This window comes from Bufo bufo, chromosome 8 (genome assembly GCF_905171765.1).
Source record: "Bufo bufo chromosome 8, aBufBuf1.1, whole genome shotgun sequence".
NCBI classification, from domain to species: Eukaryota; Metazoa; Chordata; class Amphibia; order Anura; family Bufonidae; genus Bufo; species Bufo bufo.
The window spans coordinates 16477903-16493573 of record NC_053396.1 but is presented as its reverse complement, the minus strand read 5'-3'; the positions used below and the strand labels follow the sequence as shown (position 1 = coordinate 16493573).

At 45.4% G+C, this 15671-nt stretch overlaps 1 protein-coding gene across 7 annotated transcripts in view; it reads left to right on the top strand.

The window, feature by feature from the left end:
- The window catches only part of SPTAN1 (spectrin alpha, non-erythrocytic 1), a 46294-nt gene that overhangs the window by 13267 nt on the left and 17356 nt on the right, over positions 1–15671 (top strand). For 4 of the 7 annotated variants that reach the window (XM_040404774.1, XM_040404778.1, XM_040404775.1 and 1 more), the window contains exons 4-24: positions 1584–1724; positions 2232–2378; positions 2469–2602; positions 2705–2849; positions 2931–3085; positions 3171–3306; positions 3567–3668; positions 5387–5524; positions 5607–5717; positions 6928–7005; positions 7102–7257; positions 7344–7548; positions 7632–7813; positions 7980–8223; positions 8314–8436; positions 10396–10613; positions 10692–10784; positions 11711–11845; positions 12997–13145; positions 14738–14797; positions 15399–15597. In XM_040404774.1, coding sequence (XP_040260708.1) covers positions 1584–1724; positions 2232–2378; positions 2469–2602; positions 2705–2849; positions 2931–3085; positions 3171–3306; positions 3567–3668; positions 5387–5524; positions 5607–5717; positions 6928–7005; positions 7102–7257; positions 7344–7548; positions 7632–7813; positions 7980–8223; positions 8314–8436; positions 10396–10613; positions 10692–10784; positions 11711–11845; positions 12997–13145; positions 14738–14797; positions 15399–15597 — 3051 coding nt within the window. The remainder of the gene's footprint in view (positions 1–1583; positions 1725–2231; positions 2379–2468; positions 2603–2704; positions 2850–2930; positions 3086–3170; positions 3307–3566; positions 3669–5386; positions 5525–5606; positions 5718–6927; positions 7006–7101; positions 7258–7343; positions 7549–7631; positions 7814–7979; positions 8224–8313; positions 8437–10395; positions 10614–10691; positions 10785–11710; positions 11846–12996; positions 13146–14737; positions 14798–15398; positions 15598–15671) is intronic. The other 3 variants (XM_040404780.1, XM_040404779.1, XM_040404776.1) reach the window with 1 other exon arrangement.

Genomic DNA, 15671 nt, shown 5'->3' with positions numbered 1-15671 from the left:
GCCATGGGTGGCAGGCCACACCACTCGGCCGTACCCTTATTCCCAGCAGTAGGACGAGAGGATTTCTGCTTGTCTTAAAGGGATTGTCCAGCCACTCTGAAGATGCTGCTGCATGCTGGGCAGGACACTTCCAGAGTAACCATTTGATGCCCAGTGAGTGTCGTGCATGTGCCCTATTAATTAGGACACGTGCACAATTCTTTCTGGGCGTCAGATGGTGGGCTCTACAACTGTGAGCGAAAGAGGCTGGACTAGAAAAAGATGGCTGCGTTCTTAAAAGAACAGTGCCGCACCTGTCCACAGGTTGTATGTGGTATCGCAGTTCAACCCCATCCACTTCCATGGAGCTGGTCTGCAATACCAGACACAACTCGTGGGCAGGTGTGGGGCTGTTTTTAGAATGAAGTAGCCAGGTAGAAAAAAACAGGGTTGCTTCTTTCTGAAAACAGCACCACACCTGGCCACAGGTTGTACGTGGTATTGCAGCTCTGCTCTATTTACTTCACTTGAGTTGGGCTACAATACCAGACACAATTTATGAAGAGATGGGGCGCTGTTTCTGGAAGAAAGCAGCCATGTTTTTCTATTCCCCGACAACTACTTTAGAACATGGTTGTCGTTTAGTTTTTATTTATTTTATTTTTATTATTTTCCCCCCCTATGTAACCAGTTTCTTATTGAATCCATGAATGTTTATGCGCCCCCCTCTCCCATATCTCGCCATGCTGATGCATGTTAAACACGTTACACAATGACCCTTTTGTGAATGTCCCTTTTGACATTAATAATGGCCATCGCAGGCATGCACTTATACAGACATGGAGATGCCCGTGTCTCACAGAACACAACTTGTTGACTTGCATCTTTGTGGTCTAGTCTTTCACACCATACCGGACAGCACAGCGGCCGATAGTGACCAGTGTGCAAGTTGGGGCTCACATACGCGTAGGTGGAGGTGTCTGGACGTGCAGTGATCCCTTCCTACTTTCCTACTGCATGATATCTATCCCCCTGACCTTCATTCGACTGCAAACTGCTGTCTACACAATGTCCTCCTTTATATTCCAACCTGCAATAAAACGGTTAAGCTACCGTACACATTAGATGCATATCAGTCCATCCTCTGTGTATGGGGTCGGCCTCTTGATTTCCCCTGAAAGCAGGGGAGATGTAGACTGGGCTGTTGGATTTCAACATTCCCTGTTGCTAAATGTCTGATAGATGTGGGTCGCACCCATCTCCAGCCATCGTCCTGCTTGGTGTGTGTGTGTGGCCACTCATGGCCGCGTTAAGATGATGGGCATTGTGCTCCTCTCTCTATTCGCTTCTATGGAAGTCATGGGAGCGACAGGGTGTGCTTACTGGCCAGCTCCCATTGAAGTGAATTTGGAGTGCTCCATTCATCCTCTGCATGGAAGCAGCGACCCCCTTTTAGCTCTTTCTTCCTTATTGCATATAAGTTTTCCTTCTGCCTTGTTTGAGGTTTTTCACTTGCTTCTTCTCCTCAGAATGAGGTTTCTTCATGGTTCCCAGCACAGTATGATAGCGGCCATTAATCACGATCTTCCCTTCCTACTCTGCAGATACGTCTGGTAGAGCTGCACCGTCTATGGGAGCTACTGCTTCTGAAAATGCAAGAAAAGGGGATCAAGCTACAACAGGCACAGAAGCTGGTCCAGTACCTGCGGGAATGTGAGGATGTCCTAGACTGGATCAATGACAAGGTATGCCGTGCAAGTCTGGGGTCTTCAGACAAGGCTTGCAGGTTGTGTTAGAGGGTTTTCCAGGAAATAAACACTGTTGGTCTACCCTTAAGATAGGTCATCAGTATATGATCTGGTCCCAGCAGGTCCCCTTTATGTGTTGCACAGATACAGATCAATAAATGCCAGTGAGACCGCAGCACATAAACTGGTTGATATCCTTTAGTATCCAGGACTAAGGGCCCTGTTACAGCCCCCACGCGCCAACTGATGATATAGATGTGTAGTGACGCTCATTTAAAGTTCAATCTTATGACCCAGTACAAAGTAAACGGGGAACCAACCATTGTTTTCAATTGAGCTCTATACGAGCTTTGTGTTGGAAATTTCCAAGGATTGGAAATTGCTAAGAAGTACAAATTGGTACAGGTGCTGTACAGACTTTTGCGGACCCCATTCTGCTGTCCTTGATTGCATGATTCTCATATTTGACCTGCTGTATATAATACATTGTTATGACCGTGCTAGGAGGCCATTGTGACTTCCGAGGAGCTGGGACAAGATCTTGAACATGTAGAGGTTCTGCAGAAAAAGTTTGAAGAGTTTCAGACTGACTTGGCAGCTCACGAAGAAAGAGTGAATGAAGTCAACCAGTTTGCCAGTAAATTGGCCCAGGTAATTGCCCCCCCCCCAAAACACAGTTTGTCTAGAAAGCCAGGTCTGATTTATTTCTACCAACATGGCTACCTTCCTTTCTGTCTACAGGAGGAACATCCAGAGCTTGAGTTAATCACGACCAAGCAAGATGAAGTCAATACTAACTGGCAGCGCTTGAAGGGTCTGGCTCTGCAGAGACAAGGGAAGCTTTTTGGAGCTGCGGAAGTCCAACGATTTAACAGGTCCGTGGCAGCATTTCCTTAGATTACATATCGCCATGTGGTGCTGGATCAGCCTGCAAATTCTTCTTGTTCTCACTTTGCTTTCTCCGTTCCTACTGTTAGAGATGTAGACGAAACTATTAGCTGGATCCGAGAGAAGGAGCAGCTGATGGCCTCCGATGACTTTGGTCGAGACTTGGCCAGTGTGCAAGCACTTTTGCGTAAGCATGAAGGCCTGGAACGAGACCTTGCAGCCCTGGAGGAGAAGGTATGTATGCCCCACACCCTCTGAACTATAGGAGGCCACCATAAACCTGCACTGGGGCTTCAGTGATTACTCTATTACCAGGTGAAAGCTTTGCGCACAGAGTCTGATCGCCTGCAGCAGTCGCACCCTCAGAATGCACCCCAGATCCAGGCGAAGGGAGAGGAGCTTCTCACCAATTGGGAACAGATCCGCACGTTGGCCGCCGAACGTCACACGCGCCTCAATGACTCCTACAAGTGAGTGATCAAGGCAGGATGCGTATTATTAGCCTGGATATTTGTGTTGCTGGATTATACCATTTTGTCTATATTTGCTTCTCAGGTTGCAGAGGTTCCTTGCGGATTTTAGAGACTTGACCAGCTGGGTGACCGAAATGAAAGCCCTCATCAATGCTGACGAGCTTGCCAATGATGTGGCTGGAGCTGAGGCTCTCCTCGATAGACACCAAGAACATAAGGTAAATGCAGATGTTTGGTAGGTAGTCATTACAGTGCTTTTATAGGATCAATGCACCCCAAAGATCACATTAGCTCATTGGTTATTAAGAAGGGTGTAGAGTAAAGTGCCGTGGGGATGAGCTCTATGATTTGTGCCGTAGTCATGGTCCATCAGCGCTGAGCTCTAATCCTGTTCATTGACCAGACTCTTCCGCCTACAACATCTGTTCCTGTTTTAATAAAGCTGTGGTTAACCACTTTTTTCCCTTCTTGGATTTAGGGTGAAATTGATGCTCACGAAGACAGCTTTAAAGCTGCCGATGCGGCCGGTCAAGCTTTGCTGAACACTGGACACTACGCTTCCGATGAAGTTAGAGAGAAGGTAGTCAGTCCTTCATATAAAGGATTATTCTTACTAATAAAGTTTACTCTTTATTAAAGGATTATTCCTATCTCATGATTCTGGGGTATGCAATTACTTTAGGATTTGGGGGGGGGGGGGGTAGGGGGCTTCCATGGACCTCTTAATCTCAAGATGCAAGGTCCCTTTGATGGTGCTTACATCTAACCCTTGTGCATGGTGTAACGATCACTGCGGCCCTTCATTCTGAGCGGGTTTTAAAGGGTTTTTCCTATCCCGTAAATGGGTAGAATACTGCTAGGATATGTCATCAATGTCAGATAGGTGCGAGTCCCACCTCTGGGATCTGCTCCTATCTCCAGAACAGGACCTCCAAAGTAGAGAAGAGTGCACTGTGCATGCATGGTGTGCTCCCCATTCACAACTATGGTTGTTCCAAAAATTGCCGAGCAAACATACTCTATTTCTTGCAGTGCCATACTGGTGAATGGAGAGTGAACCACGCATGCACAAGCCACCTCTATGGGACTGCCAGAAATGGCAGAGCGTGCTTGCGTAGCTCCCATAGCAGTGAATGGAGGATGGTCACACTTGTTCAATGTGCTCGCCTTCACTTTGGGGGCCCGTTCTGGAGATGGTTGCGAGTTCTACCTCTGGGAACCGTTCCTATACTAGCTATATGCCATAAAAGTCTGAGATGGGAATACCCCTTTTAAGCGGTCAGACCCCCACTGATGAGGAAGGCATGCAATAGGCCGGCACATGTAGTAATGGGGCTCATACACATGGCCATATTATGGCTCCATGCAACAGGTTTGTATGGGCCCTTACTGTACCTGTGTGCCTCAGAATTAAATGGTGTACAGAGGATTTTATTTCGGTTGGATTCCATAATAATAGGACACGATATGAGGTGGATGGTCGTACCTGACTTCCCCTCCAGTTACTCAGTGGTCTCAAAATAAAGCTGTGTTAAACTGAGTGTATCTTTGTGGAAAAAATACGTAACTCTTATTTTTTCTATTAAAATAAGTGAGACCGTGTTAGTATTTATGTTTTTTTTATTTTAACATCCAGAAATGATTCTGGCAGGGACCCTTATTCTCTGTTTTTCATAGACTTCCCACCTCCTTGTTGTTTGGGAGCTCCATCTGTCAAGAATTGACATTTGATGGTTATCCCTTTTCCAGCTTGGGGAGGTTATGTCTCCCGTTATAGAAATGGCTTGTATGATAAATACTCATTCAGACCATTTGGTGTTACTGATTTCAGTCTAAAAATCTCCCGCATCGAGCACCTGGCAGGAGGCAGTCTGATTTTGAATGGGGCACATGACTTGTGGTATCTTTCCCCTTTAACAGCGGGGAACATGTGATGTATTCGGCTTCTTCCATAAGGTCTGCCTTTCTCGTCTTATCTTCTGGATGTCACATGCTCAGTGGTAGTTGGGCTAGATCTCTGCCCATGAATCTATAATCTCATCCGCTTTGGTATATAGGGTGATTTTAATTTATATCTTTATTAAAAGTTAAGCTTTAAAGGGTCCAAAAATTAAGTTTTTTTTTTTTTTTTTATGTTTCTAAAAATCCATTTTGCCTCTGCCCTCAAGATCTTATTGTTCCCCCCCCCCCCTCCTTCAACAAAGGAAGTGTGTATAATTAGGATTTTTTACTAACCCTGTCTCTCACTTATTTTATAAAAAAAAAAAATATTAAATGGTGCTTGCTTTTCACTCCTAGCTTACCATCTTGGCAGAAGAGAGAACTTCCCTTCTGGAGCTGTGGGACCTTCGCAGGCAGCAGTACGAGCAGTGCATGGACCTTCAGCTTTTCTACAGGGACACCGAACAAGTGGACAACTGGATGAGCAAACAAGAGGTCAGAGCCCTCTGTTACTCCACCTGTTTATGAATCTCTCACATGAGGATCTTTCTTAACCTTCTGCCATCTTGTACCATAGGCTTTCCTCTTAAATGAAGATTTGGGAGATTCTTTGGACAGTGTTGAAGCCCTTCTGAAGAAGCATGAAGATTTTGAGAAATCTCTTAGTGCCCAAGAGGAGAAAATCACGGTAGGTTGCCTTCAGTACAGATAATATGACTGACGGTGGATTGAATGGTTGACCACCACAGATCTTCTGATATTACTTGGTCTCATCCAGGCCGTTTCTTGTAGATGATGGTTTGCTATTGCCAACCTACCAAGTGCTTTGCTCTGGAGTGGCCCAGCAATTGCACCCTGCCAGCGACATGCACAGTTTACAGCCTCTCCTGGGCCTTAGACCTGCATCTGTGGCTCTTCAGCATCTTAGTCACAATATAGGATGAACTATATAACTATAGCTTCTGGTGGATGTGATCTGGCCAACTTGTTCTTTGTGGTGCCTAAACAAGGCCTCTCGGGAACTTTAAAGGGGATTTCCATTCAAAATTGGTCAGACATGAGTAAAGTGGATGTTAAAAGGATAGCCCAAGTTGCAGCATTGTGTTTTTTGCTTCCAGAGATGTTGTCATCTTTGTTTTGTTGCGTCAGCCATTTTGCATACATGGCAACAGGAAGTGCAGCCATGTTGAGTTGATTTTGCTAGAACATACAAACAGAATAGTAGTTTAATTTTTTAAAAAAAGTGGAAAAAAGAGAATAAAAGCATAGATTTACCATCCCCATGCTATACATTGATCTATTATCGCTTTTCAGCATAAATGGTATAATAAGCCCTAATCTACATAACATACATGAGGTATTGGCGTACATTTTGATCACAATGCATAGGCCCACTCACCATGCCAAGGTGAGTGGGCCTATGCGTTTTTTTTTATTTTTGCTGACTCAAAGGGGACCACCAATATGGTCGCCCTTCCTGTTAACATTTTAGCAAAATGGCCGCCGCAAGGAAACACAAAAGATGCCAATATCTTGTGAAGCAAAAACGACATAATGACCAATTTTTGCCTACAGCTCTAACTACTGGTTTATTAATAAATGATCATTTTTAACTTCTGGGTGGAAATTCCCTTTAAGTTTGCTACCAGCTGCACACATTGATTTCTACCTAAAAGATGGTGGCGAAAATCTGTATTTTCTTCTTAAAAGCCATTTAAATGTCTGCATGCAGGACGCGGTTACAATGTAGACTAGGTTAAGGTTGGTGGAAATGAGCACTTGTGTGTGCTGAAGGTTCTCTAGGAAATCTGTCGCAGTATTCCTAGTTCTTCTGGACTTTTAAATGATTATTTTCATGTTTTTATCCACTTTTTTTTTTATTTTTTTTATTTTTTTAGGCTCTGGATGAATTTGCCACAAAGCTGATTCAGAATAACCACTATGCAATGGATGACGTTGCTGCACGCCGAGACGCGGTAAGATGCAATATTACTTATGGTTCCTGAGTGGTTCCTGGTCTCAGATTATTGTCCATCCTTTTAATATGGTCATATATCTGCTTGTCTTGACAGCTCCTAAATCGCCGCAATGCTCTCCATGAGCGCGCCCTGCATCGCCGCACCCAGTTGGCTGACTCCTTCCACCTGCAGCAGTTCTTCAGGGACTCGGATGAGTTAAAGAGCTGGATTAATGAGAAGATGAAGACTGCCACTGACGAGGCCTACAAGGTGAGGTCCTGCGGGTTCCCTGATATTCCTTTAACCTGTCACCATTTTATGTTGCTGCAATGAATTTTCTCCATTCTTCCACCCAGGATCCATCCAATCTTCAGGGTAAGGTCCAGAAGCACCAGGCTTTTGAGGCCGAACTGTCTGCTAATCAAAGCCGTATTGACGCTTTGGAGAATTCTGGCCAGAAGTTGATTGATACGAACCATTATGCATCCGACGAGGTGGCTGCGCGCATGAGTGAAGTCATTACCTTGTGGAAGAGGCTCCTGGAAGCCACAGATCGCAAAGGTGAGAACACGTTGGAAGCCTGTCTCCTAATAGAAAAGGCGTTTGGTGGGACAGACCAATATTATGGCACCATCTTTACACAGGCATCAAACTGCGTGAGGCCAACCAGCAGCAACAGTTCAACCGAAACGTGGAAGACATTGAGCTCTGGCTGTACGAGGTGGAGGGACACCTGGCTTCTGATGATTACGGCAAGGACTTGACCAATGTGCAGAACCTTCAGAAGAAACATGCCCTGCTGGAGGCCGATGTTGCAGCTCACCAGGTACTTGCCACATTTCATTAGTGTCTTTTCTTGACTATAGGGGGCACCACCGAGCCATTCTGTACGTGCGCGATCACAGTTCCTTTTAAGGGGTAAAATATATCTAGCTATAGAAGTAAGAGAACTGTTGTATTCCGGAGTACACAACATTGCATTCTCCTTATAGGACCGTATAGATGGCATTACCATCCAGGCGCGCCAGTTCCAGGATGCCGGACATTTTGATGCAGACAACATCAGGAAGAAGCAGGAGGCTTTGGTCGCCAGGTATGAGGCTTTGAAGGAGCCCATGATCGCTCGCAAGGAGAAACTGTCCGACTCTCTGCGCCTGCAGCAGCTTTTCCGTGATGTTGAAGATGAGGAAACCTGGATAAGGGAGAAGGAACCCATTGCAGCCTCAACCAACAGAGGTGACCTACAGTTATTCTCCTGTGTGATATCCCATCTTATAGTCACAGGGTCAAATCTTACACTGACGTGTCTTGTGCTCTCATCTCCAGGCAAGGATTTGATCGGTGTTCAGAACCTGCTAAAGAAGCACCAAGCTCTGCAAGCGGAGATAGCTGGACATGAACCCCGTATTAAGGCCGTCACCCAGAAGGGGAATAATATGATCACAGAAGGTAATTACACAGTCCTATTTTTACTAAGATGCAATGCTTCACTTCTCCTGTGGTGGCGCTGCAGGGGAACTGAATATTTAAAGGGCTTTATCCATCTGGACGTGTATAGCTTGTCTTACCTGTCTTTTAAAATGGGGCACTGTCTCATGGAACGGTGGCCATTACATGATCCGCTTATTGTCAGGGGGCAATCTCACAGAAAGGGGGTTTGTTGAAAGTGGACCACACACCTTTAAAGAGGACCTGTAACCTTTCCTGAAGTGTTTTAGTAACTACTTGCATCCCCCATGTAATAACAATTCTGGAACATCTATTCTTATGATTGTGTTGTGCCATTCCTTTATTATTCCTGCTAGAAGTTGAATGAATAGCTAACCGTTTGCAGTGAAGGTCCAAGCTGGGTATTGCCAGTTGGGGGGGGGTGCCCTGGCCGCACTGGATAATGTCAGACTGTGCAAGGACACCAAAAGCTCTGATTGGCCCAGGAAACTCGCTTTGTGGTCAGCCGCATCTCCTGGGCTGACCTTGGCCCTCCTGACCAGAGCTTACCGTAGCATAGTAATTTATGATACAGTTAGATCATATGTGATCACTGGACTATTTCTGTGTACTTCCATCATAGTCATCATGTGCGTACCCTGCAATGATATAGTCAGTTCGAGTCAGGGGCGCGCCGGTCGGCCCGAGACATGTGGCCAACACACAGACTGTGTTCCCTGGGCCAATCATGATAATGTGTATGAGCCCTAAGGCTGAGTTCACACGGGCGTTGCGGGAAAAGGTGCGTTGCGGGAACATGCGCGGAAAAATCGTGCAAGTGCAAAACATTGTAATGCGTTTTGCACGCGCGTGAGAAAAATCTGCATGTTTGGTACCCAAACCCAAACTTCTTCACAGAAGTTCGGGCTTGGGGTCGGTGTTCTGTAGATTGTATTATTTTCCCTTATAACATGGTTATAAGGGAAAATAATAGCATTCTGAATACAGAATGCATAGTAAAATAGGGCTGGAGGGGTTAAAAAAATAATAATATTTAACTCACCTTAGTCCACTTGATCGCGCAGCCGGCATCTCTTCTGTCTTCATCTTAGCTGTGTGCAGGAAAAGGACCTGTGGTGACGTCACTCCGGTCATCACATGGTCCGTCACATGATCTTTTACCATGGTGATGGATCATGTGATGACCGGAGTGACATCACCACAGGTCCTTTTCCTGCACACAGCTAAGATGAAGACAGAAGAGATGTCGGCTGCGCGATCAAGTGGCTTAAGGCAAGTTAAATTATTATTGTTTTTTAACCCCTCCAGCGCTATTTTACTATGCATTCTGTATTCAGAATGCCATTATTTTCCCTTTATAACCATGTTATAAGGGAAAATAATAATGATCTGGTTGGTCTCCATCCCGATCGTCTCCTAGCAACCGTGCGTGAAAATTGCATTCACTTCTATGGGGCCTGCGTTGTGTGGAAAACGCACAATATAGAGCATGCTTCGATTTTCACGCAACGCATAAGTGATGCGTGAAAATCACTGCTCGTGTGCACAGCCCCATAGAAATGAATGGGTCCAGATTCAGTGCGGGTGCAATGCGTTCACCTCCCGCATTGCACCCGCGCGGAATACTCGCCCGTGTGAACTCAGCCTAATTCTTTCACAACTTCTAGCAGGAATAATAAAGGAATGGCACATCATAGTCATTAGAATAGATGCTCCAGAATTGTTACTACATGGGGAATGCAAGTAGTCACTATGTCAGGAGAGGTGACAGTTCGTCTTGAAACATGCAGCACATCGGATCTCATCCTGGAGAAACACTTTCATATCACCTCCCAGTTGGAGGCTGCTGTCAGAAACGAGATCCGTTGCTCACAAAATACATAGACGATGGGGGCATTTCTTACACATGTTGCATTTATCACATATATGTATTGAATACGATATGGACCTTTTTCACAGGACACTTTGCAGCTGATGAAGTGAAGGTGAAGCTGAAGGAGCTTAATGACAAGTGGCAGTCCCTCAGAAACAAGGCCTCTCAGCGCAGACAGGACCTTGAAGACTCCCTGCAGGCTCAGCAGTACTTTGCTGATGCAAATGAAGCAGAATCCTGGATGAGGGAGAAGGAGCCGATTGTCGGGAGCACAGATTACGGCAAAGATGAAGACTCTGCTGAGGTAAGAACCTCCTGACACGTCCTACGCTAAAGTTTTGTTTCCATAACTGGATTACTAATGTCTTCATCCTATCGTCAGGCTCTGCTGAAGAAACATGAAGCTCTGATGTCTGATCTGCGAGCCTACGGAAGCAGCATTCAGGCTTTGAGGGAGCAGGCCCAGACTTGCCGGGTATGTAGAAAGTCAAGTGAGGGTTCGCTTACTGTCTCAATGACAGCCAGTTAATCTAAAGATCTGCCTGCTGTCCAAATTCCCCATGGATATGTCAAGGTTAATGTCCGCTTTACCGCATGGCCAAACGTGGCATATTTTGCAATGGATCTGTGTCAAAAATCTGCAAAAGTTGTGGATTTGCTGTGAATTTCACCCTTTCCATTGCAAGGCAAACATTTGTAATGTAAATTGACATGCAGTGGATTTAAAGGCTATGGACAACTTCTGGTCGTTTTTTAATTTTTATTGCATTTTACTAATTTTGGGCTGAAATGCATTTTTTTTATTTGGTCTTCATTGAAAATGTTTAGCAGTTTCTGAGATACAAGGGTTAAAAAAATCAGTCTGTCTGCAAGCTGTCACAATGTTTTCTTTGAAACCGGGCTCATGTGTCGCTCTCATCTCTGATCTCCTGACCTTTTTATAAGCACTTCTTCAAGCCATATTCTTAGCAGTTTGATAAGAACTGAGCTACAATAAGTGAGTGATCAGAGATGAGAGCTACACATAAGCCATCAGATGATGGGATTCAAAGAGAAAAGACTGACAGCCTGCAAACAGACTGATCTTTTTAACCATTGTGTCCCAGAAACTGTTGAGCATTTTTAGTGAAGAACAATTGAAAAAAGTATTTTCAGCCCAAAATGAGTAAAATGCAATAATACATTTTTTTTAATTCCGCACTGCATGTGTAGATTCCAGTGCAAAAAAATTCTGTAGCGCGTGGATGAGACTTTTTTGTAAAAAATTGATCTTGCTGTTCCTGTATTTGCATTTCCTCTGCGGAAAATCAGCAGTGTACCCACCACATGCGGTCGCACCCTTACCATTGGATGTGTTATGTTGCAAGATTGTCATTGTCTGATTTCATCATTGATCTTTAGCAACAAGTGGCACCAACAGATGATGAGACTGGGAAGGAGCTGGTTCTGGCTCTGTATGATTATCAGGAGAAGAGCCCACGGGAGGTGACCATGAAGAAAGGAGACATCCTGACTCTGCTTAACAGCACTAATAAGGTAATGGCCCAAATCCAAGTCCAGGATTGGTAGACATTGTCTGCTTTTTCCCAGAATTGGACTCTTGTCCGCTCAGCCATAGGGGATTTACTGCAATACCATTCACAGCCCAAGGACGGGAGTGGCACATTTTCTATTAGACTCCTGTCTGCAGGATTAGACATATTAAAGGGCATCTGTCAGCAGATTTGTACCTGTGAAACTGGCTGACCTGTTACATGTGCTCTTGGCAGCTGAAGGCATCTGTGTTGGTCCCATGTTCATATGTGTCCGCATTGCTGAGAAAAATGATGTTTTAATATGTGCAAATGAGCCTCTAGGAGCAACGGGGGCGTCGCCGTTACACCTAGAGGCTCAGCTCTCTCTGCAACCACCACTCCTGCACTTTGACCGGACCAGTAATTATGATGTTTACACTGCACTGCCTGGTCCTATCAAAGTGCAGAGGGCACAGCATTAAATTGACTGAAAAAAGACTCAATTGGTAGTTGTATAAAAAAACTAAGTCACAGAGGCCAACTACCTAAAACATAACTTTTATTCTTCTGCTATAAGATCAACAAAGTCCCTCTCTGGGGAATAATCTGAATACAACACAGACAAACGACAACCGTAAGCGGCCGACAAGAAACAGAAAGAAATGCTCTGGTGCTGACAGCCGGTGCTGGGCAACCATATGGGGTCCCTGGTGTAACCCTAGGGTATCCCTGGTCTTATTCTCTGCCCAGAGATGCCACCAGATGGTAGAGGCACTCTGTCCCCGTGCCTAAAACTATCTGTCCTTGAAAAAGAGGGCACAGCAGTTGTAAAGAAGGCAAAGCCTCTAGGTGTAATGGTAACGCCCCCGTTGCTCCTAGAGGCTCATTTGCATGTATTTAAACTTCATTTTTCTCAGCAATGCAGGCACATGTGAACATGGGACCAACACAGATGCCTTCAGCTGCCAAGTGCACATGTAACAGGTCAGCCAGTGTCATGTGTACAAATCTGCTGACAGATGCCCTTTAAGCCAGGTATACTGTCTAGTAGAGTTGATCCTGCTGATTTAAAAAAATAAAATAAATGATAGCGTTGATCCTGCAGACGGGTGCTTTTTAATATGGCTGCCTATAAATTAAACACAACCATGTATGTGTTTTCATGTCCTCCAGGACTGGTGGAAAGTGGAAGTGAACGATCGTCAGGGTTTTGTACCCGCTGCGTACGTGAAGAAGCTGGATCCAGCACAATCTGCTTCTCGGGAGAACCTTCTGGAGGATCAGGGAAGCATTGCGCTACGACAGGAGCAGATCGATGGCCAGTAAGACTCCATTTTTACGTGTGTGATTCAGTATTGTACAGGTCGTGTGACGGCGTGGACAGGAAAATGTTGGAGCTCCTGTGTTTCTCTACCTTCTGCTTTCACTGCACACACTTCATGTAGCTCATCATCCTCAGTTTCACCCATCATGCTGACTGCATGTGATAATATCCATCATCCTAAATCACCGACCAGTGTCTCGAAGTACAGATTTACTCCCTTGTGACATAACCCCTGGTAACGTCCTCTTACTCTTAATAATGTGCACCCATCGATTATACTGTCGGCACTGATCACTCTGCAGATTAATACACGTCCTATAAATCATTGATTTTTCTATGTGTTTGGATTGTTCTGTGTTTTGATAAGTCCTAGTATCACAGTTTAAGAAAATAATAACTTTTTAACTTCTGGGGCCCGTTAGCTGTATAAAAGTATGATATTTCTAGTCTGACCGCTGCAACAGCGCCACTCCAGTATGTGGACAGTGAACGGTACTGCAGTTCAGAGGAGTGTTAGCTAGCAGTAGGACGATACTACTTTTATATAGCTTGCACCCAGGGACCTGTTTTGTGATACTTAAATTAAAGGGTATGTCCACTTCTACTAAATTGAATGTATCTACCCAACCATAGTTACAACAGGTTTAGTCATTCATGGTTATTGCCTGGCTAATTATTAGTGGGGGTCTGACCACTGGGACCCCCTGCCGACCACTAGAACTAGGAGTTTTACGGAGCAGTGGCCGAGCTAGTCTTCTGGCGTGATCGGAAGGGGATCATTAACGGGATACTCTCATCTTAGGCTACTTTCACACCTGCGGCTTGGATTCCCTGCCGGAATTCTCCAGATCCGCCACTGCCGGATGAAACCGGAATGCCCGCTGGCCCCATTAACTATGAGGTCCGGCGGAGATCCGACAAATATGGCGAGAATCGGCCGGACACAAACCACTGCAGCACGTGTCCGTTCAGCTCACTGCATTTTCGGCCAGGACCGGTGGCCAGGTCGTGGTGCCGCAGGTGTGAAAGTAGCCTTAGAAAGGTGGACACATCCACAGGATATGACCTAAATATAGAGATGGTACCTGCATTTGTCTCAAGAGTTGCAGGCTGTCTCCATTTACTACTATGGGGGTTACAGAAGTGAATGGAGAGAGCCATGGCCACCCCTGAAGATAGATGTAGGGCCTCAAGGTAGGACCTGGATCTATCAAACATTTAAGGAATGTCCTATGGATGTGCCATAATGAGAATACCCCCTTTTTTAAAGGACTATGTATCTGTTCGCCTCCTAGTGGCTGGAGTAAGCAACTCCTTGCATGTGTCCTTCACACTTGTGGCAGTTTGGACATATTGCTCTTTTAGTTATACAGGTATCTGACCAGATCAGTCACTTGGGCAACAAGGGTGGGTGAAGAAATTCTTGGCCTCGGTAAAGGTGGACATCCCCATAGCCTGTGACCTACTACTCCCCATACGCTGCACTCCCTTCTAATTCGGCTCACTGATTGAGCAGCACCCTCCTGCCTGTCAGTAATCACTAATTGTCTGCATGCCTTTTTTTGCTGTGCTCCCTTCTCGTCTGTGCAGGACTCTTGTATCTAAGGAAGCTGGCAGTGTGTCTCTGCGTATGAATCAGGTTGAAGAACTGTGAGTAGACCTGTTCCACCATCGCCCATCTCTTCTCATACTCGATAAGATCGGTTTTATAGGATTGTCTGGCCAGTAATGAAAAAAATAATGTCCAGTAGGTTGGTGTGATGTGCAGACGTCAAGACCGGCACTTGCTGAACTGTTTCTTCTGGTGCCTCTTATTTAGTCTGAATTCATGCCAAAAATGGGACATGTTGACTGCTGCCAGCGCCAGCCACCATGCTTCCAGTACCAACCTATGTGCCCCAAGTCAGCACAAGTACCTTCTCCACACTCCCACCTCTTGCACAGGAAAGTACCTTATCGACCCCTTGTACTGAAGATCCTAGGATTATTAAGAGGCATGCTGCGCCTCATCAGGCCCACCTCAGTGTAGGAACCGCTGACCTGAACCTTTGCGATTTGGCGGCCCAGTTTTACATTTGATGGAAACGTTTAGTGGACATCTTGGTTGACAGCCTATCTGGCTCAGGCCACTCAGTGTCTAGAATATTTAGCATTAGTCTAATATAGACGGGTGAGATGTCTGCGGTCATTGACGTTCTCTAGATGTCTACTACGCTGTACAGATGCCTGACCGTGCTCCTTCTGTTTGTAGATACCAGAACATATTGGAGGTGGGAGAGAAGCGCAAAGACATGCTGGAGAAAAGTTGTAAGAAGTTCATGTTGTTCCGTGAGGCGAATGAGCTGCAGCAGTGGATCAATGAGAAGGAAGCTGCGCTCACCAACGAGGAGGTGGGGACGGACCTGGAACAGGTGGAGGTGTTACAGAAGAAGTTTGATGATTTCCAGAAGGTAATCAAACTTGTCTGATGTCCCTGTAATCAATAAGGGTTTTCTGACTAGTACACATTGCACACTCCCAAATT